General features: G+C 32.3%; 1 protein-coding gene across 5 annotated transcripts in view; it reads left to right on the forward strand.

Annotated features, from left to right (window-relative positions):
• The window catches only part of Rbp6 (RNA-binding protein 6), a 511,568-nt gene that overhangs the window by 318,309 nt on the left and 168,530 nt on the right, over positions 1-24,729 (forward strand). Inside the window, exon 1 of one of the 5 annotated variants that reach the window (XM_068773333.1) lies at positions 22,923-23,039. The exons of the other annotated variants lie outside the window; for them this stretch is intronic. Coding sequence (XP_068629434.1) covers positions 22,944-23,039 — 96 coding nt within the window. The 5' untranslated portion in view covers positions 22,923-22,943. Of the gene's footprint in view, positions 1-22,922; positions 23,040-24,729 lie in introns of those variants that run through there. 5 annotated transcript variants of the gene reach the window in all.

The following is a 24,729-nucleotide window of genomic DNA, read 5'->3' on the forward strand; positions in this document are numbered from 1 at the left end:
AAATTCACTTAAACAAGATCAAGTATAGGGAGAAAATAAATTGAAATTTATTTGCACCATATTACACATACATATCTACATAAATATTTATTACTTCGGAAACTCAGCGGTAATTCATTATACAGGTTTTACGACTTTCGTGCTAGTTATTAACGTGAACAAAATATTTCGTTTTCAATAATAAAACTAATAAATTATATTATATATATCACTAACGTATTGTTTTATCTCATAAATGGATTACAGATCAATGAATAATCCCTAAGAGAATTGCAGAAGTTCTAGAAAAGTCCACCCATTATTAAAGACTGTTTTTCGAAGTTGTATGGCACGGAAATTATAAGTAGGAAACACAAATAATAGAATCGAAGTACGTGAACGGATGAGAGAGAGTTGGGTGCGGTTTGTGTGGATATAGCAGTAATGACTACGAGGAGTAATTGGGTCTCGTTGTGGTTATAACCAGTTAGAAAGAAGAAGGGGCCGCTACAGTACCCTGGAGAAGAAATATTTAAGTTCAAGTTCCGTTGCGGTTTGTTTTATAGCTCCACGAGATTAGGCAATTTCTCAATAAACATGCGACTTTGCCGGGCAGCTGCTATTGCTTAGTTTGCGGGACGTCTCCGGAGAAATTAATGTAATATGGAATATAAGTTAGGGCATCGTAATAAGATTGGGATCAATAGTTCTCTCTGTTTCATTCGTTAGTATTTGGGAAATATGATTCGACATAAAGAAATGATTTATAAAAGTATAACGGTCATTATTTTACTATATTTATGTTTAATGTATCAACTTAAATAACGTCATTTAATAGTAAAAATGTTTATTAGTTGTAAAACTAGTAAAACACAATGTTTGCGGCACTCATTTAATCGAACCGTAAAATTTCTTGTGACGGTTCGACAGCTAAGCTGTCTGATGAACTCCGCCATTTTATGATGAATATTTTCTTCATTCTAACGCACCAAAAAGTTAGTTAATTTAACTATTTAACAAGACTGGTATTAGACAAATTAAAAATATATTATTATTTGATATTTCTTACGGTTCTTTTTAAGAAACGGTTTTTAGAGCTTGCTCAAATAACTTCCTGAGATGTACGAGGTGAATCAAAATATGGCGAATTCTTTTGGAATATACAAAAAATTGCAATTTAACCTTATTAATAATTATTTGTTATGAATACTTTAAAATAGACATTTTAAATTTAGTTAAAAGCTTTTATATTACAAAGGTAATATCGTTTCTACGGTCATAAATCATACGTTTTATTCACACTCATTTGTTCATCAAATGAGTGTTTGAATCCAATGAGTGACCCAAAAAAAAACAACAAATGAAGGTCTTACTTTGTTATAAATAACTACTATCCTGAAAAAAATAGAATACAGAAGAACAGCTACTCGTTTAGGCGTTTCAAGGCAGACACGACCTTTATTAGTAAAGAATGAGATTAGGAAGAAGAAATAATTAATCCTATGTTTATTTGTTCCTTTAGTTTTAATTTTGCATATTTATATCATTTGCAGAGGTTATTAAAATTAAACAACATTATCTCCTTATAAAACTAGAGAATAAAAGTTATCAACGCAGTTCGTAGAAATCAACGCGGTAGAGTAAAACGTGATACCGTTAAATATAATTTCAGATAAAACGAATAATCAGAAAGTCTAATAAGAATATGATTTCGTACAATTTCCTAAGCCAAACGTCCTTTGTTTATGGACATTTTGACGTCTAACTCACACATTCTACAACGTAGTATGTGTACAAAATATATAACCATTTTTTTTAAACTGTAAAGTCATGAATATGACTGATAAATTTATATTGAATCTTTAGAAAGAACGAAATAGAGGAGAACAGCTGCCTACGCAACACTCATCGGCTCTGAGTACACAGTCGGCCACTGGAGGGTCCTTCAAGCTCCCCTAGTCGGCAGACTTCAGATATCTTTGCACCTTAATTACACTCAGCTATGTCTAAAGTACGACGCGTAAAGTCTCTATCGTTGTATCAAAAAAGGAAGGGAATAAAATTGAAAATCGAAATTCGAGACGCTCATACTTGAAACACAAGAGCCTTCAACAAAAGATTGCGAGACATTGAATTTTTTCTTTACTTTTTTATGATCCTATTCAAATTAGGAGTTTCTTTCTTTACTTTTCGAGAAGAAACTTATATTTTCACACTTAGCGGAAATTAATTTTCATTTGTGTCTGCAAAAAATAACACTAAAAATTTCGGCTAAATGATAATATACATATTGAAAATAGATATTTATTTTACGGAAAGGTGTGCCCGATTCATTGCTCTTCATTAAAATCATTTTGGTATATTGGCTTTAACTCTCTAAAATTATTGATTCCTATAATTTTGTTACATGATGTCTACTGAACAACTCCAGTACAGGTAAAATATTGAAGAGATACCATGTGCTTCTCCTGATCTATTTCACTCATGTCCACATAATACATTTCATTTAGGTGCACGATTAATTTCAGATGACAACTTAAGAAAAAAGTTATAATTTTGACAACTGTTTAACTTTAACACAATGTCATATGGTTAAAATTGAATAAAAATACAATTACGTGCATTGCTTTACATTACTGTAGAAACTCATTTTATACCTTCTACTTCCATAATTGTATTTTTTATTCCTTACACTATAAAATGACGACATAAATTAATATGTGTAACTTAATATTGTAGATAGTAATCCAATAGGCCACATGTTGTGCTGGGACCCTAAGGTTCTGAACTGGAGACCACAGACCGGCAAGTACGTCCACAAGATGATCACATGACCTTTTTAGGATGGTCCGTAGACCCTTGTTGCAGGCCGCTTCCTGTCGGTTCTATAGGAAACCAAAAAGGGAGGCCTATGTCCAGCAGTAATTGTCCGACCGCTGACACGATGATGATGGTAACCCTAATCTTGTGTTTAAAGTAATTTACAAAATGTCAAGTTATCTAAATCAGTATAACATATACTTTGACACTAAATGTTTTTAGATAAATTAGTGTTATCTTAGCACTCGACAATAGCTTCCTTGATACGGAGATGTTCATTGGTACAACTTTATAAATGCTGCCTAAGAGGCTTTGTATACTACCGTTGCTCGTTTTTACGTATTGTGTAGAAGCTTATAATCTACTTTACGATTGTTTTCACGACTATCAAGAAGTCGATAATAAAATTAAAAAGGTACGTGCATTGAAGCGTGTGTAGTAAATTCTTTATTACTACAAAAACTCTCCTGAACGAAGACCTTCGTCAGATCAAAACTAGAACTGCGTAAACTTCTTTGTTTCTATTTCTTGCTTGGTTGACTTTGTAACTTTTGCGAAAATCGTCGGTATGTTAGCCCACCTCGTACGCCCACCCCTGATTCAAAATCAGTTAATGCAAAAGTTTATTTTTATAAGTAAGATTACACGAAGAGTTCGGATAGAAGTTTTCTGAAGCAGCTTTCCATCTGAAATCCTACACAGTATAAAGATACGCGATGCCTCGAGATGGATTCGAGGATTAATACTTTATTTGAAATAATTTCGCAGCTTTGCTTTATCTCCTATATTACTTTCTGTAGATATTCTCCCTTAAGTATTTTGCAGTTGTTTCACAGTAATTACATTATTTAAATCATTTTCTAAATATACATTTTTTTATTTTAAGAACGTAAAACAATTTTTTATGAAATCATTTTAATCTAATATCTTTAAGCAACTGGCAGCGAATTACAATAGCATACACTTTTTAAACTGTGTGCGTGGGTGAGCTTACCATATTTACTTTGTATATTGTACTCCTTTTACATCATTGCACTACAGTTATTGGGTAGAACAGTTTCAGCGTCCGAAGATAATCACTGAGAGTATCACCTACCATTCATGGTCATAATCCGTCGCTTTTTTTTTTGTAACCTCATATATGTTCATTTATCATAATCGCAACATAAACATGTTGCGATTATGATAAATGAACCGAATTGTATTTTTTTATTTCTATTATAATAATCTATTTGTAATAAAACAGTAACTATAAATCATTAGGAGTCAATATAATTATCGTAGATATGCGTGAATCTGGAATTGGACATTTTAACTTCCCGTGGAAGCTCGTAAATATTGTAAATGTTCCGGTAGTTGGCGAGTGATGTGCGATATTGATATGTTTTGAAGATATTGCGTACACAACTTACATTTCAGTATTGATATTTCTATCTGTCTGGCGATTATAGAGCAGTATGAATTTTTAAGCTTGGACAAAAATAGAATATTGCAAAAGAAATTTGAATGACTACATAATTTTCACAGCGACACCCACTCCGTCATAATACGCCATTAACGCTTGAGCGACAGGGCCTCTAATTCACGTTTAAAAGCCTGCACTCCAGTCAAAGTCAGCACTAATTTCGTCTTAGCCAGCTATACCTTGCAAAAATCTAATTTGTCAAGAATTACTTTGTGGCTACTAGAATTGTTGCTTACGATGTCATTTTAAGTCACACGAAGCGCTTAACATCAATTTTGTTATTTAATTTATAAATGACAAAGTTAAAGATTTTTACTGTTCTCTATAAAGTCGTCCCTATCTATGTATATTTAATTTTTGAGGAAGAAACTTTAGTTAACTAATTTTCTAAACATAATTCATAAAGAGAATTTTTATTTTCTATATTTATCAACGGTTAACACTCATATACTCGAAATATGCTTATTTAGGAGAATTAATAAAAATGTAAACATAGAGCAGTTAATATTTCGTAGAATACTTACCAACTAAATCTGTTCTTATACATTTGTTTTGGATTTATATCTATACACTTTTAAATTTTCTTATAACAATTAATTGAAGATAGTGACGTGTTAGTGAATAACTATTCCAAATTTAAAATTTGCAATCCAAAACGCTGCGCAGCGTTGTAAGGCCCGCCTCCTATAAATGTGAAATATAAAATTTGTTAGTGATTTCAAATTTGAGAAACTTAGTTTTTTTTCTTCATTTAATTATTATTTTTTATTTATACCTACCTTCATTAATTTATTTTTACGCCTCCTGAAAGGTTAATTAACAGAAAACGCCCTTGGTTCATGTATAACGTAATAAAGTTACCTTCCTATATTTTGTACAAGAAGTATTTAAATTAATAAATCTGAACGAATTAATATTCACGCATTTTGCTCAAATAAATGCAAAGGAAATTAACATCAGTGTTATTCAATATGAACTTCTGTATTGAACGGACTTCAAACGACACTATTTTGTCAGTTAAATTATTTTGTGCGGAAGGAAATTCTAAAGCTGATATATAATACTTTTCTTTTTACTTCATCTGATACTTATCTGATGTTTTAATTATATGTGTGTTTTCATTACGAGGCAAATAATAATTGTCATCGTTCAGCCCATAGACACCCACTGCCAGGCATATGCCTCCTCAAAGATATCTATGACGAATGATACATACCATTATTCATGATTGCCACGCTTGGCAAACGGATTGGTCATCGCAGTATGATATTATGGTATGCTGACGAGGCTGCTGTCCATGCTCTGAAAATTTGTTTATGTGCATTGGCAATCTTATCAAACATTTGGGTAATACTCTGAATTCAAAAATTGAGGTAAAATTGTCGTAATAACATTATTGATTTTAATATTTAAAAAAAAAATAAAAACTCGTAAAAGTCTTATTATCGCATAAAATATATTTTGAAATGTTAATAAAGCTTAAGAATCATTATTTTTTTTGATTAGCTCTCTGTTACTATTTCAAGACTATTGTGAGAGTAACAAGAAAAAGAAGCTGTTTGGCTGTGTTTGTTGTCTTTGCGGGCTATTCTTACTTAAGATCCCTTGGATTTAAGTTTAATGATGCCATTATAGGGGAGATCAATCTAATTCTAGTTTTTATCAAATAGGACGCTTCTTACATTCTTCTCGTGTACACTAATGATCGCTGTATCGGTATGATTCTATGTGGTTAATAATATATACAAGCTTATATATGCTTAGTATATTTTACTGCAGGGTTAATTACCATAATCAAAAACGTGAAATGCATATTATTAACTTAGAAGAAATAAATATTTGCATCGGTGTGTTCGTGCATATCTGTTCGTAATATCTCCACCTAAAACTTGGCTCAATTTCAGGTCGGTTTAACATATGTCGCGGACCAGATCACACACCCACGCCGCTGTACATAAAACATTGTAGATTGTTCACGTAACAACTTTAGAACGTTTTTAAATTATTACTTTAGATAAACATCGCCGGTTATCGCGAAGTAATTATTAAAGGAAATAATGTAACAAGAATAAAACTGAACACATAATTTACTTCAAATTTTAATGGAATTATTATATTTCAATATAATAAACGTATAAAGAAATGAAAATATAAGTTTGTAGATTAGGTAATAACGTATTGTTATGTATTTCTTTTACAATAACCGTTAAATGTCGTTTTGAAATATAGTTTCCTCTGTTTTTGTTTCATTCAACAAAAAAGTATGTATATCAAAATTAAAAAAAATGTATGCTTCATTTTTATTTGAATGTCTGTTCAACTTATGTACAATTTTTTTCTTAAATCGTATGCAAATATTAAAATTTAGTTGTTATTGATATATTAAAGATCGAAATAGGCCGCTTATAACTGTCCGTTTTGAAAATCCATAGAGAAGACCTATTCCCAGCAGTGGACGTCTTACAACCAACGATCGATGATTGTATGGTTATAAAATATATACGTCTTTCAATTGTGTTCATTAATTTATTAAATTATGATGAATGTAAATGAATTTTTTGTAACGTTTAATTTAGGTTATCTTATTTCTTTCGAAATAAACGCTACAACTATCTGCCATTATAGTATTCTATTTTATGCACAACAATTTTGTTCCTCATTCTTAACGTTAGAAGGATGGGCTATAGCCTTTTAACTCCTAATGAACCTATCAAGTTCAACATAAAGGTACATTTACAGTGTTGTTAATAGACGATTCTACTAAACGATATTGCTTTAACTCGCTACGTGATGTGCAAATAAAAAATACGCCGACTGCGTTTACGAATTTATCAAAGGCAACGTTTGAGGGAAACGTTGTTACCAGCGCATTTTATAACCGTTTTGGACTTTTCCAGTCCAAAAATGGCTTTTAAAAGTACGTATAATAGTAATTGTAAATTCGATTGTAGTATATAAATATTTGGCGTAATAAAATAAAAAAAAATTAGTCAAAGCCAAAAAATTATTTAAATATAGCATATTTAAAATCGTATCCTGAAAGGAGCGAGTAAATTTAAAAATATGTAATTTACATTAGACATATTAAACGGTCATGTATATCAAAAATAGCGCTTTATTTTCGATTCATAAATAACAAAATAATAATATTTCTTATCCATTGTAGAAAACGGGTGAATATTTCGTTAGAGGTTGTTATAAAGCAATTTAACTAGTGTAATGTTCCCCGCCCGTCAAGCAACTGTATCCTTCGAATCGGTGCAACGACGCGTAAGGACACGAAAGGAGACCCATACCCGGCGTGCTACTGACAGCTTTTGGAATTTAACTGTGTTCTTAATTCAGTAAACTAAATGCCATTTAGTTACATAATTTATATTAAGTTATATTAATTTTATAAAATGATACAAAAAAATATTGCAATTTTTTTCGTCTGTTTATAGAGATATTTCTTTGTTCTTATGAAACGATTTTAGCAGAACCGTATTTTTTAAGTTAATTTATAATAGCAGGGTGATTGGTCGTATGTGCAAAAGCTTTAAAAGCTCATTTACTAGAAAAAAGCTTATAAGCTTTATGAAATAGGTTTCATTATTTTATATTCAGCATTCCTAAACAGAGCAATAACTTCTGGCAGTAAAAATTCTGTTGGCACAGAAAAGTAAATAATAATATTTTTATACGTAATAATCTGAATTTTAGAAAACGATGTTTCATTTAATTATTAATTATTTCTGAAATCATTATCTTTTGTTTCATCTAGTAACTTACATTAATAGTCAACAAATGAACTATGCATTCATTCCTTTAAAGCCTATACATCTATAACTAATCAACCTGTATATAGGGCGGGAATCGGTTTGCCTTATTTCGCCCAGTATGATTTATATTGTATAGAATTTTTTTATCCTTCATACCACGCGACAAAGATTTGCCGCTTTCTCAAATCACTTCCGAAGTTACTTTCATTGGCTTGTTATGCATATTATTTTTTAATATTTCTCTGACTTGATGTTATTTTGTTACTACTTTAACAAATCGAAACATTTTTATTGAACAGTGTTCATTTTTGTTAGCGAGGCTGCATTGTAAAATCATTTCTTAAAAGTAATTAATACTGTAAGATAGGCAAATATTTTGTTAACACCTGATTAATTAAAGCTAAATATTTAATTATTGAGGATAAATATAAAAAGGATGAAAGTGATGCACGAACGAGACTAAAAGAAGAGTTGTCTCTTGAAGCACCAGAGCATTTGTCTCTTAAGACACTGTTATGCAGTTAGGCAAATGTAAGAAAATTCAAAGAAACTGTGTAGTATTAATTGTATTATAATTACGGAAATAATGCTAGTGATATCAGAGTTGCTGAGAACAGGCTTTTTTAAAGACACTCCTAGAGCAATTACTCTGACATAATATTTTTTGTTTATAACGCAAAAGCATAACATACGAACTATTCGTATGTTTTGCTTAATTAAAAATAAAATTTAGTTAAAAAATAAAAATAGGTTCTCCTGAACATGTTCATAACTCAAAATTGAATATTTATTATTTATAATGATTGTACTAATATCGACATAAAATGTAAAAATACAAAATACAAAGAAGGTATTTTCCTTTTGTAAAACGAAACAGGACGCTTATTACAAAGAACGAAGACGTGATCACTCCATTAAATACAATCTTTAAAGAAGCTTTTATCATATTATGTATTACAAATAACTTAAAATAAATGTATATGAAATTGGAACAATGAGGAGAAAATTTATGAAACGCGCATTCAGAATACGACAGCCGCGTAGGTTGGTCTCTTTGTTATAAGACGCTTTAATTCTAATAAACGCATCTTACGCTTGACAAAGTCTTTACTCGTAAGAATTACGCGATTCATCTTTAAAATGGATTCCAAAGGAGGGAAACAATTTCATTTGTTAGAACCTGCTCCTGCTTATAATCCGTCCGAGGTAATAACATTTCATATTCGTAATAGAATCATTCTGCGTCGCCCGGAAACTTTATAGTCTCATTTTCATTGAAAGCGTTTAGTAGACATAAACTTGTAGAATAATTTTGATGCACGGCTCAGAAAAGGAACGGGTCCAATCTCCGGTGTCCCTTTCCCTTCTAATCAGGGCGGACATTTTAGAACAGCAGTTTATTTTTTAATAACTCATTCGGCGATCTCATAACCAACAGATGTAATGAAGGACACCCATGTATTTCAATTTACTTTCCTGAAATATATACGAAAAAAAACTAAGAAAAATGTGATAGTCACAATTTTTAATCATAATTCCAATTTCTAATAACAAAGTCTATCGTTTCGCGTTGTTAATACTAAAAATGTTGTACTTTTAATAATATATATTATTCTACACATTGTTATTTCTGTGTTCATAGCTTTTAATCTTTAAAAAAACTTAAAGTTTTAGTTTATGTGTCGATTTACATGTTGATCTATCCTTTTGTATATCAGATAGGGAAGTGACGAACATGTCGTTCTCTTAACGGTAGTCGATACGGTAATATGATATTCTATGTAATTCCGCAATTGCTCTCATTGGTTTGAGATATTACGCACATACCAAAATTAAGCATGACATCTTGAATGCTTCTACTTATATGTGCAGCTTTAGACAGCCTACCTATCTTCATGAACAAAATAATAATTCAGCACAGGTACCTTCGTCCTAAGAAAGTGTCATAACAGTAGAAAACATTTTTGAAGTAAAAATTTTACTATTCAAATATACCAAAAAAATTAATATGATAATAATCACTTGATATATATTATGTATTTCATTATTTACTAAACAGATCCAAAAATCAAATACTGTTTTTTCTTCATGAATTAACTTTGACTAAAAACCATTTTTTTGGTCTTAAATGTATCAAAAGCGCATTGTTTATTATGATCATTATTAGAGCAATAATTTTTTGTTATATTTTTTGTTCCTTGGTTAAATTATATTATTAAACTTTAAATAATTACGTGGCGTATTCTATGATACGTTTTATTACCTTTATTCGAAATTCAATACGGTACACATATACGAATTAATTTAGTATGAACGCATAGATGGAATAACAGATTCTAATTTGTTACATTATCGAAGAAACCCCACGGAGGGGAATGCGTAGTCACCTCGAGAGGTGAGCTACCGGCGCCGTGCGCGCTCTCGCCGGGACAAGATTTATGTCAGGACTTTTGTATTTGTACGAGTAGTTAAGTAGAGAAGCGGGGTGGGGAAAGACCCGGGCAGGGCTCATCTACATTTGCTTTTACTCATGCCAGATATCTAACAAAGTACTTAGAGGCCCCCTTTTGTCTATCCTCGCGTATCCGCTACAGTTTTCTTCAACAAGGAGAGGAAAAAATACGTTGTTTTAAAATCCCACGCTTGCATATATAGAGGCATGTATAACTTACTTTTTCCTTTTTTTGCAATTTCTCGCCATAGACACATCATCTGGCGTGGATGTTTTTGTTGGAACGTAGGAAGTCTCTTTGTATTCGCTATGAAAGTCAGAAACTGTTGTAAGGAATATCCAGCTCTCGGAAGAGTCGTACGTAGGCATTGTTTTGAGAAAAATTCTAAACCTAGGTTTTTGTGCCATCAACAGTCACTGTTTGAGCTTTTCATGACTGAAGCGTTAAGTGATTAATTCTACGGGGCTCGCTACTTATAAAAATTAAAAGTTGACTACATGTACAACTACTAAATAAGTTTTGCAAAAAACTTCTTAATTATTATGTCTTAAGATTATTTGTATGTTTAATGTTTATTAAATATTTAATTATCGTTTTTATTAGGTGTTTTTATAATGCGAGAATAATAAATAAGATTTTTTTTAATTGAATTTAAATATATAAAACAGTGCTTTAAAATTCAGTTTAATAAAAGTTATTATTCAATTGCTTTTTTATTCAAACATTAATATCAATTAAGACACCCCAATTTTTTAATCATTATTAATTGATAAATTAATATGACATCAAATATGAAAATCATTTTTAATTATAGATTCAATTTTAATGAGACTTCAATATCAGGACAAAGCATAGTCTCAGTGTTATTGCCTCAATTAATCATAACTTTGTGTTAGTGAAATTTCTCTGGTGGGTAGACCATTGGTGCATGAGTTCACGAAGGCATGAAATTGGATCGCGAAACCTTAACGTTCGCCGCTATCAAAACTAGGGCAGAGCTGATTTTGATATTATGACAAAGTACGGCTTTTTATTTCAATATTAAAATTAATTTCATTTATGATGTTCCGTGAATAGCTTTGGAAAAATGTGAAAAAGTACCATTCTCGATGAATGTGCTTGAAAACATGAATAATTAGGGAGCAAATCTAAATTAATTCCGCTAGAAATTCTTTTAGTAAAATTTATGAAGTGTACGCTTCTCGTGTTGTGCATTTTATAAACTTAATTTAAAGCAAACAGCGCAATGAATTGCAGTTTATACGTTACGGAACACCCGGCAAGGACCTGCCGTAACAGAATGCGAACATAGAATTATGATAATAGTTCTAAAATGTTAGAAACTCAGAAATATACAATGCGATGTCATGGCGGGCGCGTGCTACGTTCTCGAGTGTAGACCTGTGCTACGACTTCTGCTACACAATTGCTCTGTAGTCGCGTTAAATACATGTCTATAGACTTTATATTTATATAAAATCTTTGAACACTTCCAGGTCGATCTGAAATATAAAGTACTGAAATTAATTGGGATTAGTATGTGAGGTCGAGCGTTGTGCTCCCCGCTTATTTTTTACGTAACGAAAAGTCCGGTGGCGAGGTCCGGCGCGAGCGCCGCCGGATTATTGAATTAAAGTTGATAAGTGTATTAGCCAGTGTTGTTGCTCCATTCTCTTGATTAATGGCCGACCGTTGCTTTTTCTCTCTCATTTATATGATAATGAGTCAGCAGCCGCGAATGAACACAATTATTAAGCGCAGTTGAATATAGTTCGCTTTTTGAAAAATGTATTTATTAAATTATCGCTATCGTAATGGTTCGGCAAAAAAAAATGGTTATAGGTGTGCAAGTTTTAAAGCAGTGAATTTATATCTTGTTTCGTGTTAATAAGGGTATAGTACTTTCTGTCTGAAAATGATTAGTTTCAAAAATAATATGTAACGTAATTAAAAAAATCGTTTTTAAAACTTGGTTTAATATTTATTACTATTAATTACTGTTTACTGTAATGAAAGCTTTTCTCTCATATAACCAATCAGCCTGTATATTGTCAATTGACCTAATCAGTGTCTCATTGAACATAGAGTACGTATACTTTTGTGTAAAATAAATTTCAAAATATGTGATATAAGCGTTGGAAGCACATTCAGCATAGAAGGTTGAACAAAGTGGCTCGTACTTAAGTTGGTCGCGGCTCGCTACACCGCACTGTCTGCTACTTAATTCCCCTTTGTTTAATACAATCTACTGGGAACACCGCTGGGGTTACGTTATTACGACATTTGGATTTGCAATGTGTAATATAGCGTACGCGGGGGAATGAAATTCAGAAATATGAGTGCCAATGCTATAGTTGCAGTCACACTTTTCCAACAGTTACGTTAAAAAATATTTAAGCCTATTTGATATTTTCTTATTTATTGATACCATTTTTCATAAAGGAGATCTCTAGCTAAAAGAAAGTAACTGATATAGCCCAGCATATTTGCAAGCTTAAGTTTTTGAGGACAGGCTGTTGATATAAAAAAATTGTAGTCATATCTAATAGACTATTTATTCGCTTAAAGCTATTGTAAGCTACAGAGATGAATTTAAATAAAAAGCTGCACATATATGTTATACATCTATTTATATATGTACATAATAAAATATTGCTTTAGTGTATTTTTTTTTCAATATAGATACGATTGGCTCACGGTATCTAAATCTTCCGCTAGTGTGTGAACATTGCTGATCATACCTAAGGAAGCCATAATTAAATCTTAATGTGATTTGATATAACTTGGTATAGTATACAACAAAACTTTCTAAACAAACAACTAATATACTATGCTACTTTGCAGAATTAAAATAAAATATGTATAAGGTATTTAACATGTAAGATGATGAAGATGTACTAATGGTGACAAATGTAAACGAATTTTATCCAAGTTATAAGTTAAAATTAAACATTATTCCTATACTATTTGTCGAGTGTGTACAACAATCGCATGATTATCTAATATTTTTAGTTCATAAACCGATTTTTAAATATATTCTTCTGCAGGATAAATACCACAGTATGTATTTATTTTATGACCGAGCCACTTTCTTTTGGCTACCACATAGTTGCTATTGTTAATTTCGTATTTTTTACTTTATTATTATCTTTGTTTCTTACTAATAATTTTGACCAGAAGTTTCCGTTGTACCTTTTCTATATATCTTTCATTAGCGTATGAACATTTATATAAATTTTTGGTAATCTCTTGTACATTTGTTTAGGTTATTTAAAGGTTTTTTAAAAAAAATAAAAAAGTTTCTTGTAATCTCCAAATTCATCGTTTCACATCATATGAGGAACTTGTAATATTCGGGTTATATCACTTTAATATTTTTTATTACGAAGCGAATCGTGTAAATTGAATGTTAAATTCGTGTCGGAACAATGTAAATTTCGTGTATCCTCTCCGATAACCGGCGGTATCAATAGCTGATAGCCGCAGGCAAGTTCGACAGCAACTACAATGGAACGTTGTACACACCGGGGTGGAAGAGGATTAGCTAGCTGAAAGACTCCGATCAATTTTACCTGTCCATCATTCATTTTGTTCGTATTTTGTAAAACGTTTACCACTCTAAAGAACTTTTGATACGTTTGAAAGTTAATTGCAAAGAACTTTATTAACGTTTTTAGCAGGGCAGCTTTGTAAATGTTATAATCTTTTAATTTTGACGAACGTAACACTCCACCGTGCCACACTGTCAAAAATCATCCAAGTTTTCCTACGCAAGAAATGAGATAAAGCCGATGCGAACTCCAAAAAGTCGGTTCAGCACAATGGAAAACTTTATTTTGAGGACCGAAAAAACCCTAACAAAAATATGACGTTTGAAAAATTACACGCATTCACAAATCATGCGGGCCGCCTTTTGTTAAAAGTTTCGATGCCTACAAAGGAGTTTAACTCGTTCTTAAAACATCAAAATTTCTGCTCCCGCCCCTATACTTAAATTGTTTGTTTTTTCTCTACAATTGTAATTAACTGTGTTTACACGAATCCAAGTCAACAAATTAGTCGGTTTGATTTTCAAGCCTACTTTTTGTATTGGATATTTTTTAGCTAATTTCTTCATGTAATTACTTTATATCGGCATAATGGCATCCACCAATTTAAAATATACGTAGTTTTTAGGATTCCAAGAGGGTCTTAATTTAAGAACAGACCATTACAAACACAATTTTTTTGTATATGTCTTCATAATTATCCTTGATAAAATAAATAGAACTACTTATTTTCGAGATATAATATTTTTTTATATTAGCTGTGTGCTATGAAGTAAACACTGGATGCCGGCTGTTTTCAACCGGTGCTATTGAAAATCGTAGGACGCCTATATCCTGCACCGGGCGATGTTGACTAGATAATGATTATTATTACGTTTTAGATAACAGAATTGAAATTAATTAGTATAAACATAAAACAAACTTATTACCTCTAAACTAAACACAAAAAACTAAACTAACATTTGATTTCTGTCTCGCCTGATGTTAAGCGATGACTTGGTTTACGATAATACATGCTTTCCTAGAAGAAACCTATCCAATTTTATCATGACGACTCTTTAGTTATAATAGGCTGGATATTATTACACGGGTAGGTTTTTCCACCTCTTGGCTGTTTGCACTATAAACGTATTAGCAAAACGCTTCATGCTGGTGGAAGAAATTTCAATCGGGTACGGATGAATCCGTGCGTTTTGTTATCCTTATTAAGTGTAATTTCTTTGCATACCCACCAAAATTTAGTCATGTAGAATACCGATAAAGTGATAACTTTTTGCCTATGCTCAAAACAAATATTATTTGACTAAAAAGTAGTTATACTGTTACATGCAATATGAGAAACATAACTAAATTGATATAGAGTATTGAACAAAAACTTTGAACGTTGTACCATCCCGAGTACAAAATTCCACTTGAAGCCGTCTAGAGGAAATGAAGCAATTAATTCAGCAGATGGCGTCGCCGTGCGAGCATTAATCATCGACTAATCGTAACTGCAGTCTTCGATTAATCCGCGCTCGGCGAGCAGACATTGGTGACGCTCCATGTCGTTCCTACATGATTGAAATCGTAGTTCTTCGTTTCAAATTTTGTTACCTGCTTTAGTTGTTACACCTAATTACAAAAGTTTCCTGCTAGTACCGACATAATTTTTAATACTCTCGTTCTTGTTATTGGCCATAAATTATTCAGTGAACATTAAAATTACCCTCACTTTACCGAGTTTAATTGGATCCATGAAAGTGCTACTTCTTTAACATAAACAGGAGGACATAATTTTTCCGAAAAAACGTACCAAAACGAACGCAATTGCATATCAATGTGTACATATGAAAAATATTTAAAAACTAGCGATAAGTGATGACCAAAATAATAAGTAATTATTTATTTATTTATTACTTTATTGTATATTTTACTAGCATAAAATAAAATCAATTAAAAAACAATATAGAAGTATAATTGACGATCGTATCATATTAAGTGATTTTTTACAGACAACTTTGGATGGACTGAAAAGCATTTGTATTTTAATAAAGGCTCTTACTAAAAATGAAGAATCATATGATGATTAAAGAATAAAGATGTAATTACCAGTGGAAATTTATCTGAAATATAATATAATCTATGAAATTAACATATGAAAATGAATGTTTGTCTGTCTGTCTCTACACGAAATATTTAAAAATCATACATCCAATCGCCGTGCAGTTTTAGTAAATTAATAGGTATATATATGGAAAAAATATTTTTTGTTAATATATTTATAGATATTTTAAAAACATTGTTTTTATTTTTTATCAGTTTATAATTGAAGTATCAAAATTGACTTCTTGTTCAGATTTTTAATTACAAGTAGTGACACCAAATTAATAATAAATTACGCATTAAAAGCATTATAACCAAAACTCATTCAAAAGAATTCGAAAGTATTACAAACATAAATAAAAAATCTTTCTAAGAAATTGTAAAATTGTTTATTTAAAACTTTAAACTGTTTGACTTTTTTTAATTGAAACACGTAACTCATTGAGCTAAAAATAATTTATTTTTTATGTTTATGTTATTTATTTGTTTACAAGGTGGAATGAACAAGGTGAAAGGAACTATAGGGAATTTTTGATTCAAGACTCTCAGATGAATGTAATACGTTCTATTAATTATATTATATAGAGGAAACAAGAGAAGAAATTGCTTTCGTTAATAAAACGATTCGAAAATAAAGCTTGGTGATATTCGAGGTTTTACGAAACAAAATCGTAATAAGCATCACGTTTGTGATCATCAATCAAAACTTTCTATTGTATGTCTTTATAAGCTCAGTATCTTAAGCCTCTGTGCGTAAAAGAAACATGACATTTTGTGCACCACTGTTTTGCTGTAGATAAAAAGAGAGAGCAATGGCTTTGATTTTCACTGCGAAGACAAATAGGAAATGAGAAGTTCCGCAAAAGAACTAAGATCACTGACGTTGCTCGAAGAATTGCACATCAGAAGTAGTAGTGGGCGTGGCATATCGCTCGTGCTGTTGGGGTTGAAAGGTTCTCGAGTGGCGACTAAGAGCAGTCAGACGCGGCGCGGGGGCACCCGCTAGGTAGACCGATGACATAGTTGAGGTCACGGAAAGTCGTTGGATGCGGGCAGCGCAAGGCAGGTCATCGTGGCAATCTTTGGGGGAGGCCTATCCCTTGCAGTGAGCATCCATCGGCTAAAAAGAAAACAAAGAAAAAGAAAGAGAAAAAAAAATTCTTCTAGAAAGAGTACACCGGTAATATTAAGTGTTATAGTATAATACAAAGAAGAGAGAGATGCATAGAGTTTAATTCAGCCAAGTATAATGAAAACGTTACTTTTTGATAATCAAATCAATTTTTGAACTGAAATGAACAAAACCAATTTGCTGAGCGCGTTAGCAAGTGTACATTAGATTCGTAGCTGAGGTTTAATTTCCTCGTAGTTAAAGAAGTATCCAATTAAAACGGATTATATGTAAAAATGAAGCGCGTTTAAGAGTTGGAATCGAACCAAAAGCGGTAGATTAAGGCACTTGTCCGGTCGGGATTATAGGGCGCGCTAGTGGTAATGAAATTTGCCCCGAGGAAATGGCGGGATATACAGGCCTAGAGGTTTAAGCCCTGTCCAGGCAACCGCTGATTGTATTTGATGAGAGTTTTATCTGTTTGTCACTATCGAACTCGCCGATCGTCGCGTAATCATAGCGATTTAACTTTGTTGGAGCCTCGTTTAATTGTTTGCCCCATCTTAAGATTTATGGCTTGACGATTAACTTTATTTTGTTTAATTTTAAATTTCTACCCAGAAACAAATTAAGGAGCTTGTTATATTTCTTTTTATAATTTAGTTACATTTTCATTCTTATTCAATTTAAAAACCATACTTTTGTCACGAGTATAACCTGGGTTTCACCTTTGAAGATCCTTTTACTTAATAGTTACTAAATAAATAAATTTAATAATACTTGTAAAACAATATTATTAAGGAAATCTTAAAATAGCTTCGCTTACCTTCTGGTAATTTTTTTCGGAAGTGCTACGTATCTTATTCATTATCATTATTTCGACTTCCAAGCTGGTATACTCGTCACACGTATGAGACGTGTGACTAATATACTAGCTTCTTAAATTCTATTATATATCTTCTCGAGAATAACTAAGAATTATAAAGCGTTTTCTTATAGTTTAATTAATTGAGACTTGTATTACTCTAATAAATTTTATCATTACCATAATTCAATAGCCTTAAGGCACTAGCCGCTATTTGTTGTGCGCGCTATGTTTTGTATTACATGAAATGTAACTTATAACGTTATTTTATAAATTAAGCAAGAAAAAATAATTTTTGTTGTTGTAGCTTATACAGTATTTTCTTTTTAGTTCTTCTTCATTTCAGCCGTAAGATTTCCATTGCAAGACATACGCCTCCCTCAAAGATTTCCACAACCGGTCTTGCGTTGCCCGCTTTCAGAGATTTTCAGCGACCATAACTATGTCGCAAGTCTACTTAGCTGGGTGCCTACCCACGCCTCGCCGGATCGTGGTTACTAATTGAGATCCGTTTGTCACAGCACCCATGCAGGGTGATGTACAGCGCCCAATGGCACTTTAGACGAATTCTTTAATTCTATGAGCTACGTCAGTGATCTTTGTTCTTCTGCGGTTGTTTATATTACATTGAACGAAATGAAAACTTTTCTTTATTACATTTGCTCCGGTACCTTAACACTTTTTAAGTGACCAATAAAAAGCATTCAAATTTCTTAAAACGTTAGAGAAAATTTTGATGTTTAGAAAATTAAAACTTATGTCATATATGCCAGCTATGTAAAAGCTACGACCTCATTATATATTGTAGGTAAAAAATGTGTGTATAGGTAGTAAGAAAATTCTTGTGAAAAAAATTAAATGTTAAAGCTACTTGTATATCAAATGGAATGTTAAAGTCTAAAACACTGTTTAAGGGTACAAATCCCTGTGTAAGTACGCGTCATTATTATAATCATCATTTCAACCGGAGGACTATTGCGAGGCATAAACCTCCCTACAAACAGATTTACAATAAGCTCAGTTGAAAGCTACTTGTAACGTTTTCCGATGATCTTCGTAAAATGCTGGATGCCGATCTGTGGTATTCACTTCGGAACCCTTAGGCCCCAGCGGCCATCTGGAAACACGACGCTACTGAATTAGTCAACTCTAACTACTTATTTATTTAATGGAATCAGGCGTTACCTCGCGGAAGTCCATCCTAAGTAAGAAAAGGACCAATATTTAGCCACTTCCGCACATGTAGTGGTAGTCGTGCAATGAATGCATGCACCGCCCGCCAGCCCGCTGATAAATGCGTATGCGGCAAACAATGCGAATCACACAACCGGCACCACCAAATTACTCAACACGTGTTTCACCCCTCCACGGGGCATCTTCAGGAGTTTCCGGAGAAGATGCCCCGTGGCTAAATATTGGTCCTTTTCTTACTTAACTCTAACTACGTTAAAAGTAATTAATAAATTATTTTTACTCTCTTTTACTTATTAAATGACTAAACTCTTACTTATTCATCGTATGAACTTTGTTAGAGAATAAAAACTCTTTAAGTAAATGATTTACTCCTTACCATAGATTTTAACTTTGACAATACGCAATTATTTATTATATTTTACGTAAATTATAAAAAGAATTCGCTCATTAAAATAATTGGTACGTTATATATTTCAATAAAATTTTGATGAAGATAGTCTTATAGCGTTGAAATCCCTATTGTGCCATTACAAAATTAAAGGCTTTGTAGCGTGACATTTCGAAGACTGTTCAAAGGACTGACGATGCTTTCTAGTCCCTGCGGATGCCGCTGTCGTTACGTCACTACGTCCGATTGTGATTCAATTAGGACTGGCTATGCACTCGCTTACGTATTTAACTGGTCGGAAAACAGCGTGCAATCATTTCAAATCCGTTCAAATATCGTGGACAATATAAAATGATATCTTAGCGCGCTTAAAACACATTTTAAATTTAATTTATTATAGTATAAATACACTACTCTTAAAAACATTTGGTGAATTACATTTTGTAAGTTTTTTCAAATAATTTTCTACAATATACTGTCTATCCTCAGATGTACAATATATTTGTTCTTATTACTGTAAACTTGATGCTTATATGAAAATCCTGTTTTATTCGGAAGCTGTCAATATGAGTTAAAGGTATTTTTATGTCCCTAAATAAACAACTTACATATACCTTTATAACTTATCAAGAAGGAAAAACATTTCGAACACGCTGCCGTCCAGTATGCTGTAGCAATTTTTCTTCAATCAAAAAATGATGATTATGATGCGATAGGCAGATTTTTCAAAAAGGCGATATCCGCTTCTCTTGAGTCTGTAATTAAGTACAATCTCCAGAAGGCCACACACCACAGGAACCTTAAGAAAACGGTAGAAACTGTCCTACTTAAAGACTATTATTTTAAAAATAGAAATGCTCTTTAGCTATTAGCTATACAATAATCTCTTTGAGCACCGAGTAAGTTATTGTTACAAAACCTATATTCTATTTAATACATCAAAGAGACTGATAAAAAGAAGCGCAAATATATTTTAAAAATGTTCGATTAATATTATGTTTTATTATTTAAATTTTTTATATGACTTGTGATTTGATTACCTGAAACAAATATTGAATTAGTAACTCAAAACGTATTGATTTATACGGATTTACACATATTCAATGTAAAGTATGTTGTTTGTATGAAACGTGATATATGAGCCTATATCACAAAAATATGGATACACTATTTATCAGGAAAATATCTGTAAACATAATTAAAGTAATGTTATATATACATTTGTGTATGTTTATGTATGTATGTCTATGTTTGTTTGTATATATTTATGTTTCGAACACGTTAACTACCCATTATTTATACTTCTACTTGTTCCATACTAAGGCTATCTGTAAGAGATTGTCTTGTGTGATAAGACCGCCCATTGTACTCTTTTTTATTATGAAACTAAATGTATCCTAGTGTGTACAAAAAAGAATAATAAATAAATAAAGTTTTAAATTGCCTAACCCTAAAAGTTTTTCAATATTTTCACAATAAATTATTTTAAAAAGAAAAACTTTAGAATTGTTAGAAATACCAATGGCGTAAGAGATCTGCGTCGACTTTTCATAACTAATTTTTCATTCACTCTGAGGGTGACAGGCGCCGTTACAACACTCTTCCAATTCAAGGCTACGATCGTCACCGCTGTCACTGCACGCAGACTATAATTAATCACGCATAAAATAAGTACTCTGATAATAAGCTTCAATTTTAATACAACTGCTATACATGCAAGAATCCAACTCTACATAATCGTAAACCCGCACATTCTGACCTCTCTCAGGTAGACGCATTCCTATTATTTTTCATATCCCTGCTTCCGTGCCATACGCCAGTGATTATTTTTAATTTCTACCGTTGTTATTGTCCGAATGCAACGCGTTCAAACGGTTTCCGGTGTTTTTAAAATTTTTATTCAGTTTAAAGATCAACTTTCTATTAAATCAAAATGCTACAATATCTCTACACCTCTATGTTTAGTCATTAAATTTGTTAAATTGATAGTTACTAGGTATGATAAAAGCTAAAGTCCAAAAATCATTACAAAATATTATAAAAATGTAACTTACACCAAAATTAAAAACTGTAAACTTATTTATTATAATAGCTGTGAAGATGTAATAAAATTTATTTAAAATATAGCTAGAAGTTATTAAAGACAATATTTTAGACATTCCGTTGAGCTGAGACCGTACACAAATTCGTCAATGTCTTAAGTTACATTGCGGTATGCGAGGTAGCCGCTTATCAAATCTTGTCTAATATTGCGACCATTTTGATATCAAATTTAAAATGAAACAGCATACTAGATAAACGGAAACAATTTCAAAGAAGGTGCTGCGCACTTTGCATGAAAATGCCGAAATGTCAACGTTTACAAATAACTTCTTTCTTCTGTACAGGATATTTTTTTATATTCCTCTTTACTAAAAGTTTGACACAAATACGAAAGCATTAAAATTGAATCGTGGCCAAATATGTTAGCTTGCAGACGAGATGCAAAAGGCAAAGTGGCCGGTGAATACCAATCACAGGGCGGCGCGAACCGCTGGACTAGGCCAATATGGAGGAACCATTAGCTACGTCGTAGACAGGTGCTACGTAGGGGGACATTGAGTGATCTACTGATAAATTTAAATGGGGTTGTACGGAAAAGGAAATTGATTTTGATATAAAAATATTTTAGTATAGTCGTTTTATTTTTTTAATTTGTGATTTTAAAATTAAACTGTTTAAATTATTTACATTATACCATAAGTTACTTATAGTTTTAGTAACTATCGTTAAATTTCTATAGTTTAATTAAACAAATAAAGAATTTTTATAAAACTTTTAAAATTTTCTTGTAACAAAGTCTTTAAATTTTTTATGTGTTGATCGGCTGTGCCGCTAATTTCGATAAATCGATGCTAATCATGAGGTGAGAGTTCGGCACCCGGTTCTATCACAAGAATATTTCAGAACCGCCGCGGTGATAAATCAAACTCTAGACCGTAATGAAAGCGAACGGATCGCGTCGCGAGGAGAAGGGAGGAAAAAATATCACGGAAAAAATCAGGTGCGTCCCCCGGTCGGGTGCCGAGAGAAAAACAGTCGGGCGTCGCGGCGATGGGCGGGGGTGGGCGGGGGTGGCGGTCGATGCGGGGCGGGCCGTGCGCGCGCTGACTCCGGCACTCGCACGCTCGGCGCTCGGCAGCACTCGGCCCACTCGGCACTCGGCCGCGCCGCTCCTCTCGCGCCGACGCCGGCCGCGCCGCGCGCTCTCGTCACGTGTCCGCTCCGACTTTGTATGTCCAAAGTGCTGAAGTCAGTGCTCCCGATAGCAACCGCGCGAGTGCTCCCGCAGCCGATCTCCGAGCCGGACCCGAACCGCACGCCGCTCACGGTTAGTACGCCACGAGTTTCTTTGGCGCCCGTGTTCGAGATCACCGTCGCCTTCCGTGATCGATAGCGCGCGTTGCGAAAAGTTTATTTCGGGAGAGTAAAGTTTGTCGAGTGAAGTGCGCGCCGCGGATGCACTTCGCCCGACCGCGAGTGGCTGCCGTCGGCCGTGTGGCGCCGTCGTGTCGCTCTCCGATCTCTGCTCACGGCCTTCGCTAAAAACAACAAACAGATTAATCGACCTGTCCGTGCGAAAGCCCTGAGTGCGAATCTCGGCTGTTTCCTATTTCTTTTGGACTTGAGCAGTTCGCCGGAGAACGATCGTAATATCTTTTATTTATGTTTCTAATACGATAAGATAAATGACGCTACATTAATAACCAGAAATAAAATTGTAGAACTGCCTGTAACGGTGAAATAAAGTAAAACGTAAAGTTTACGGACTTTTCTCTTAAATATTTTCGATGGATATTTAATTACAGATTTAATACAAAAATAAAAACTTGTATGAACGAGTATTAATTTTAATTGCGCAGCAGATTCTTGTTTTTTAAAAAAAAAAATTTAACTTTTTAAAACATAGCCTTTATAAATATTTACAAGTAAATATTTTCGCCGCTAAATGGTGCTTGTGTTTTATCATTAACGCATGGAAGGCAAGAAAAAATAATAGTAAATTTATTACTTGTGTGAAATTTATTTGGTTGTGCAGTGAATTATTAAAAAAAAATTGTTATGAAGCTCTGCTCAGACAAGTAAGGTACTGTTTTATTTCTTATCAGTGAAAGCGACCTGTAGCTGCAGCTTTGTTTTGTACTCGTTCATACAGCATTAAATATAGCAACCGTGTCTTATCGTTGTTTATTCAAAAATCGAAACTACTATTAAATATCTATAATTATGAGAAATACATTTACAAAAAAATTGTAAGCTATCAAAAATATTAGTTAAGTAATTTGATTGTATTTATAAAAACATTTTTGAAATACAACATAACGCAAATTGTATATTAAAAATGGATCATTAAATATTTACAGGCTCAAGTAATAAAAAAATATTAAAATGAATAATATTTAAATTATAAAACATAACGGGGAATAATAATGAAGCCATTTTAATGTTATTTAAGATTTTTACTCGTAATTTCATTAAAATATTGAATAATTAATTAATAAGAAAACGGTCATGATAATAAAAAATAAAATCTTGCTTGCTCCAAAAATTACGAATAAATATTTGAACACAAGTAAAATTTGTTATACGTATAAAATGCAGAGGTTTTAATACTTGTTTTGCGTGACTTCTTACTAAAAGTCAATTAAAAACAAGCGCGGCATATCTATCATTTGTTTTGATTCAGTCGTAGTATATTTAAATGTTTTTGTAAGAACACTTTCGCTAAATTGAAAAAAAAAATTTAGATTCAATTTATTAATACAGTTTTGATATTTAAAAATATTTTAACATTAATGAATAAAAAAATGAAATGCTTTGGATTATATTTGTTTCTATTTTATATAAACTTTTTAGCGGCTAATTTAAAATATATACTAAAAATTACTTGGGGAAGTTTTATGCATTATTTCATAAAATGGAAAATTAATAATACATTTTTTAATTATATTTTTATATTTTCTGTTTTCCACCTTTTTGATAGATAATTGTATAAGTTCAGTGTAAATAATTATCTCCTT

The sequence above is a fragment of the Battus philenor genome, unplaced genomic scaffold, assembly GCF_028537555.1.
Source record: "Battus philenor isolate CCGP_79_NKW_IND1 unplaced genomic scaffold, ilBatPhil1.0.hap1 SCAF_6, whole genome shotgun sequence".
Taxonomy (NCBI): Eukaryota; Metazoa; Arthropoda; class Insecta; order Lepidoptera; family Papilionidae; genus Battus; species Battus philenor.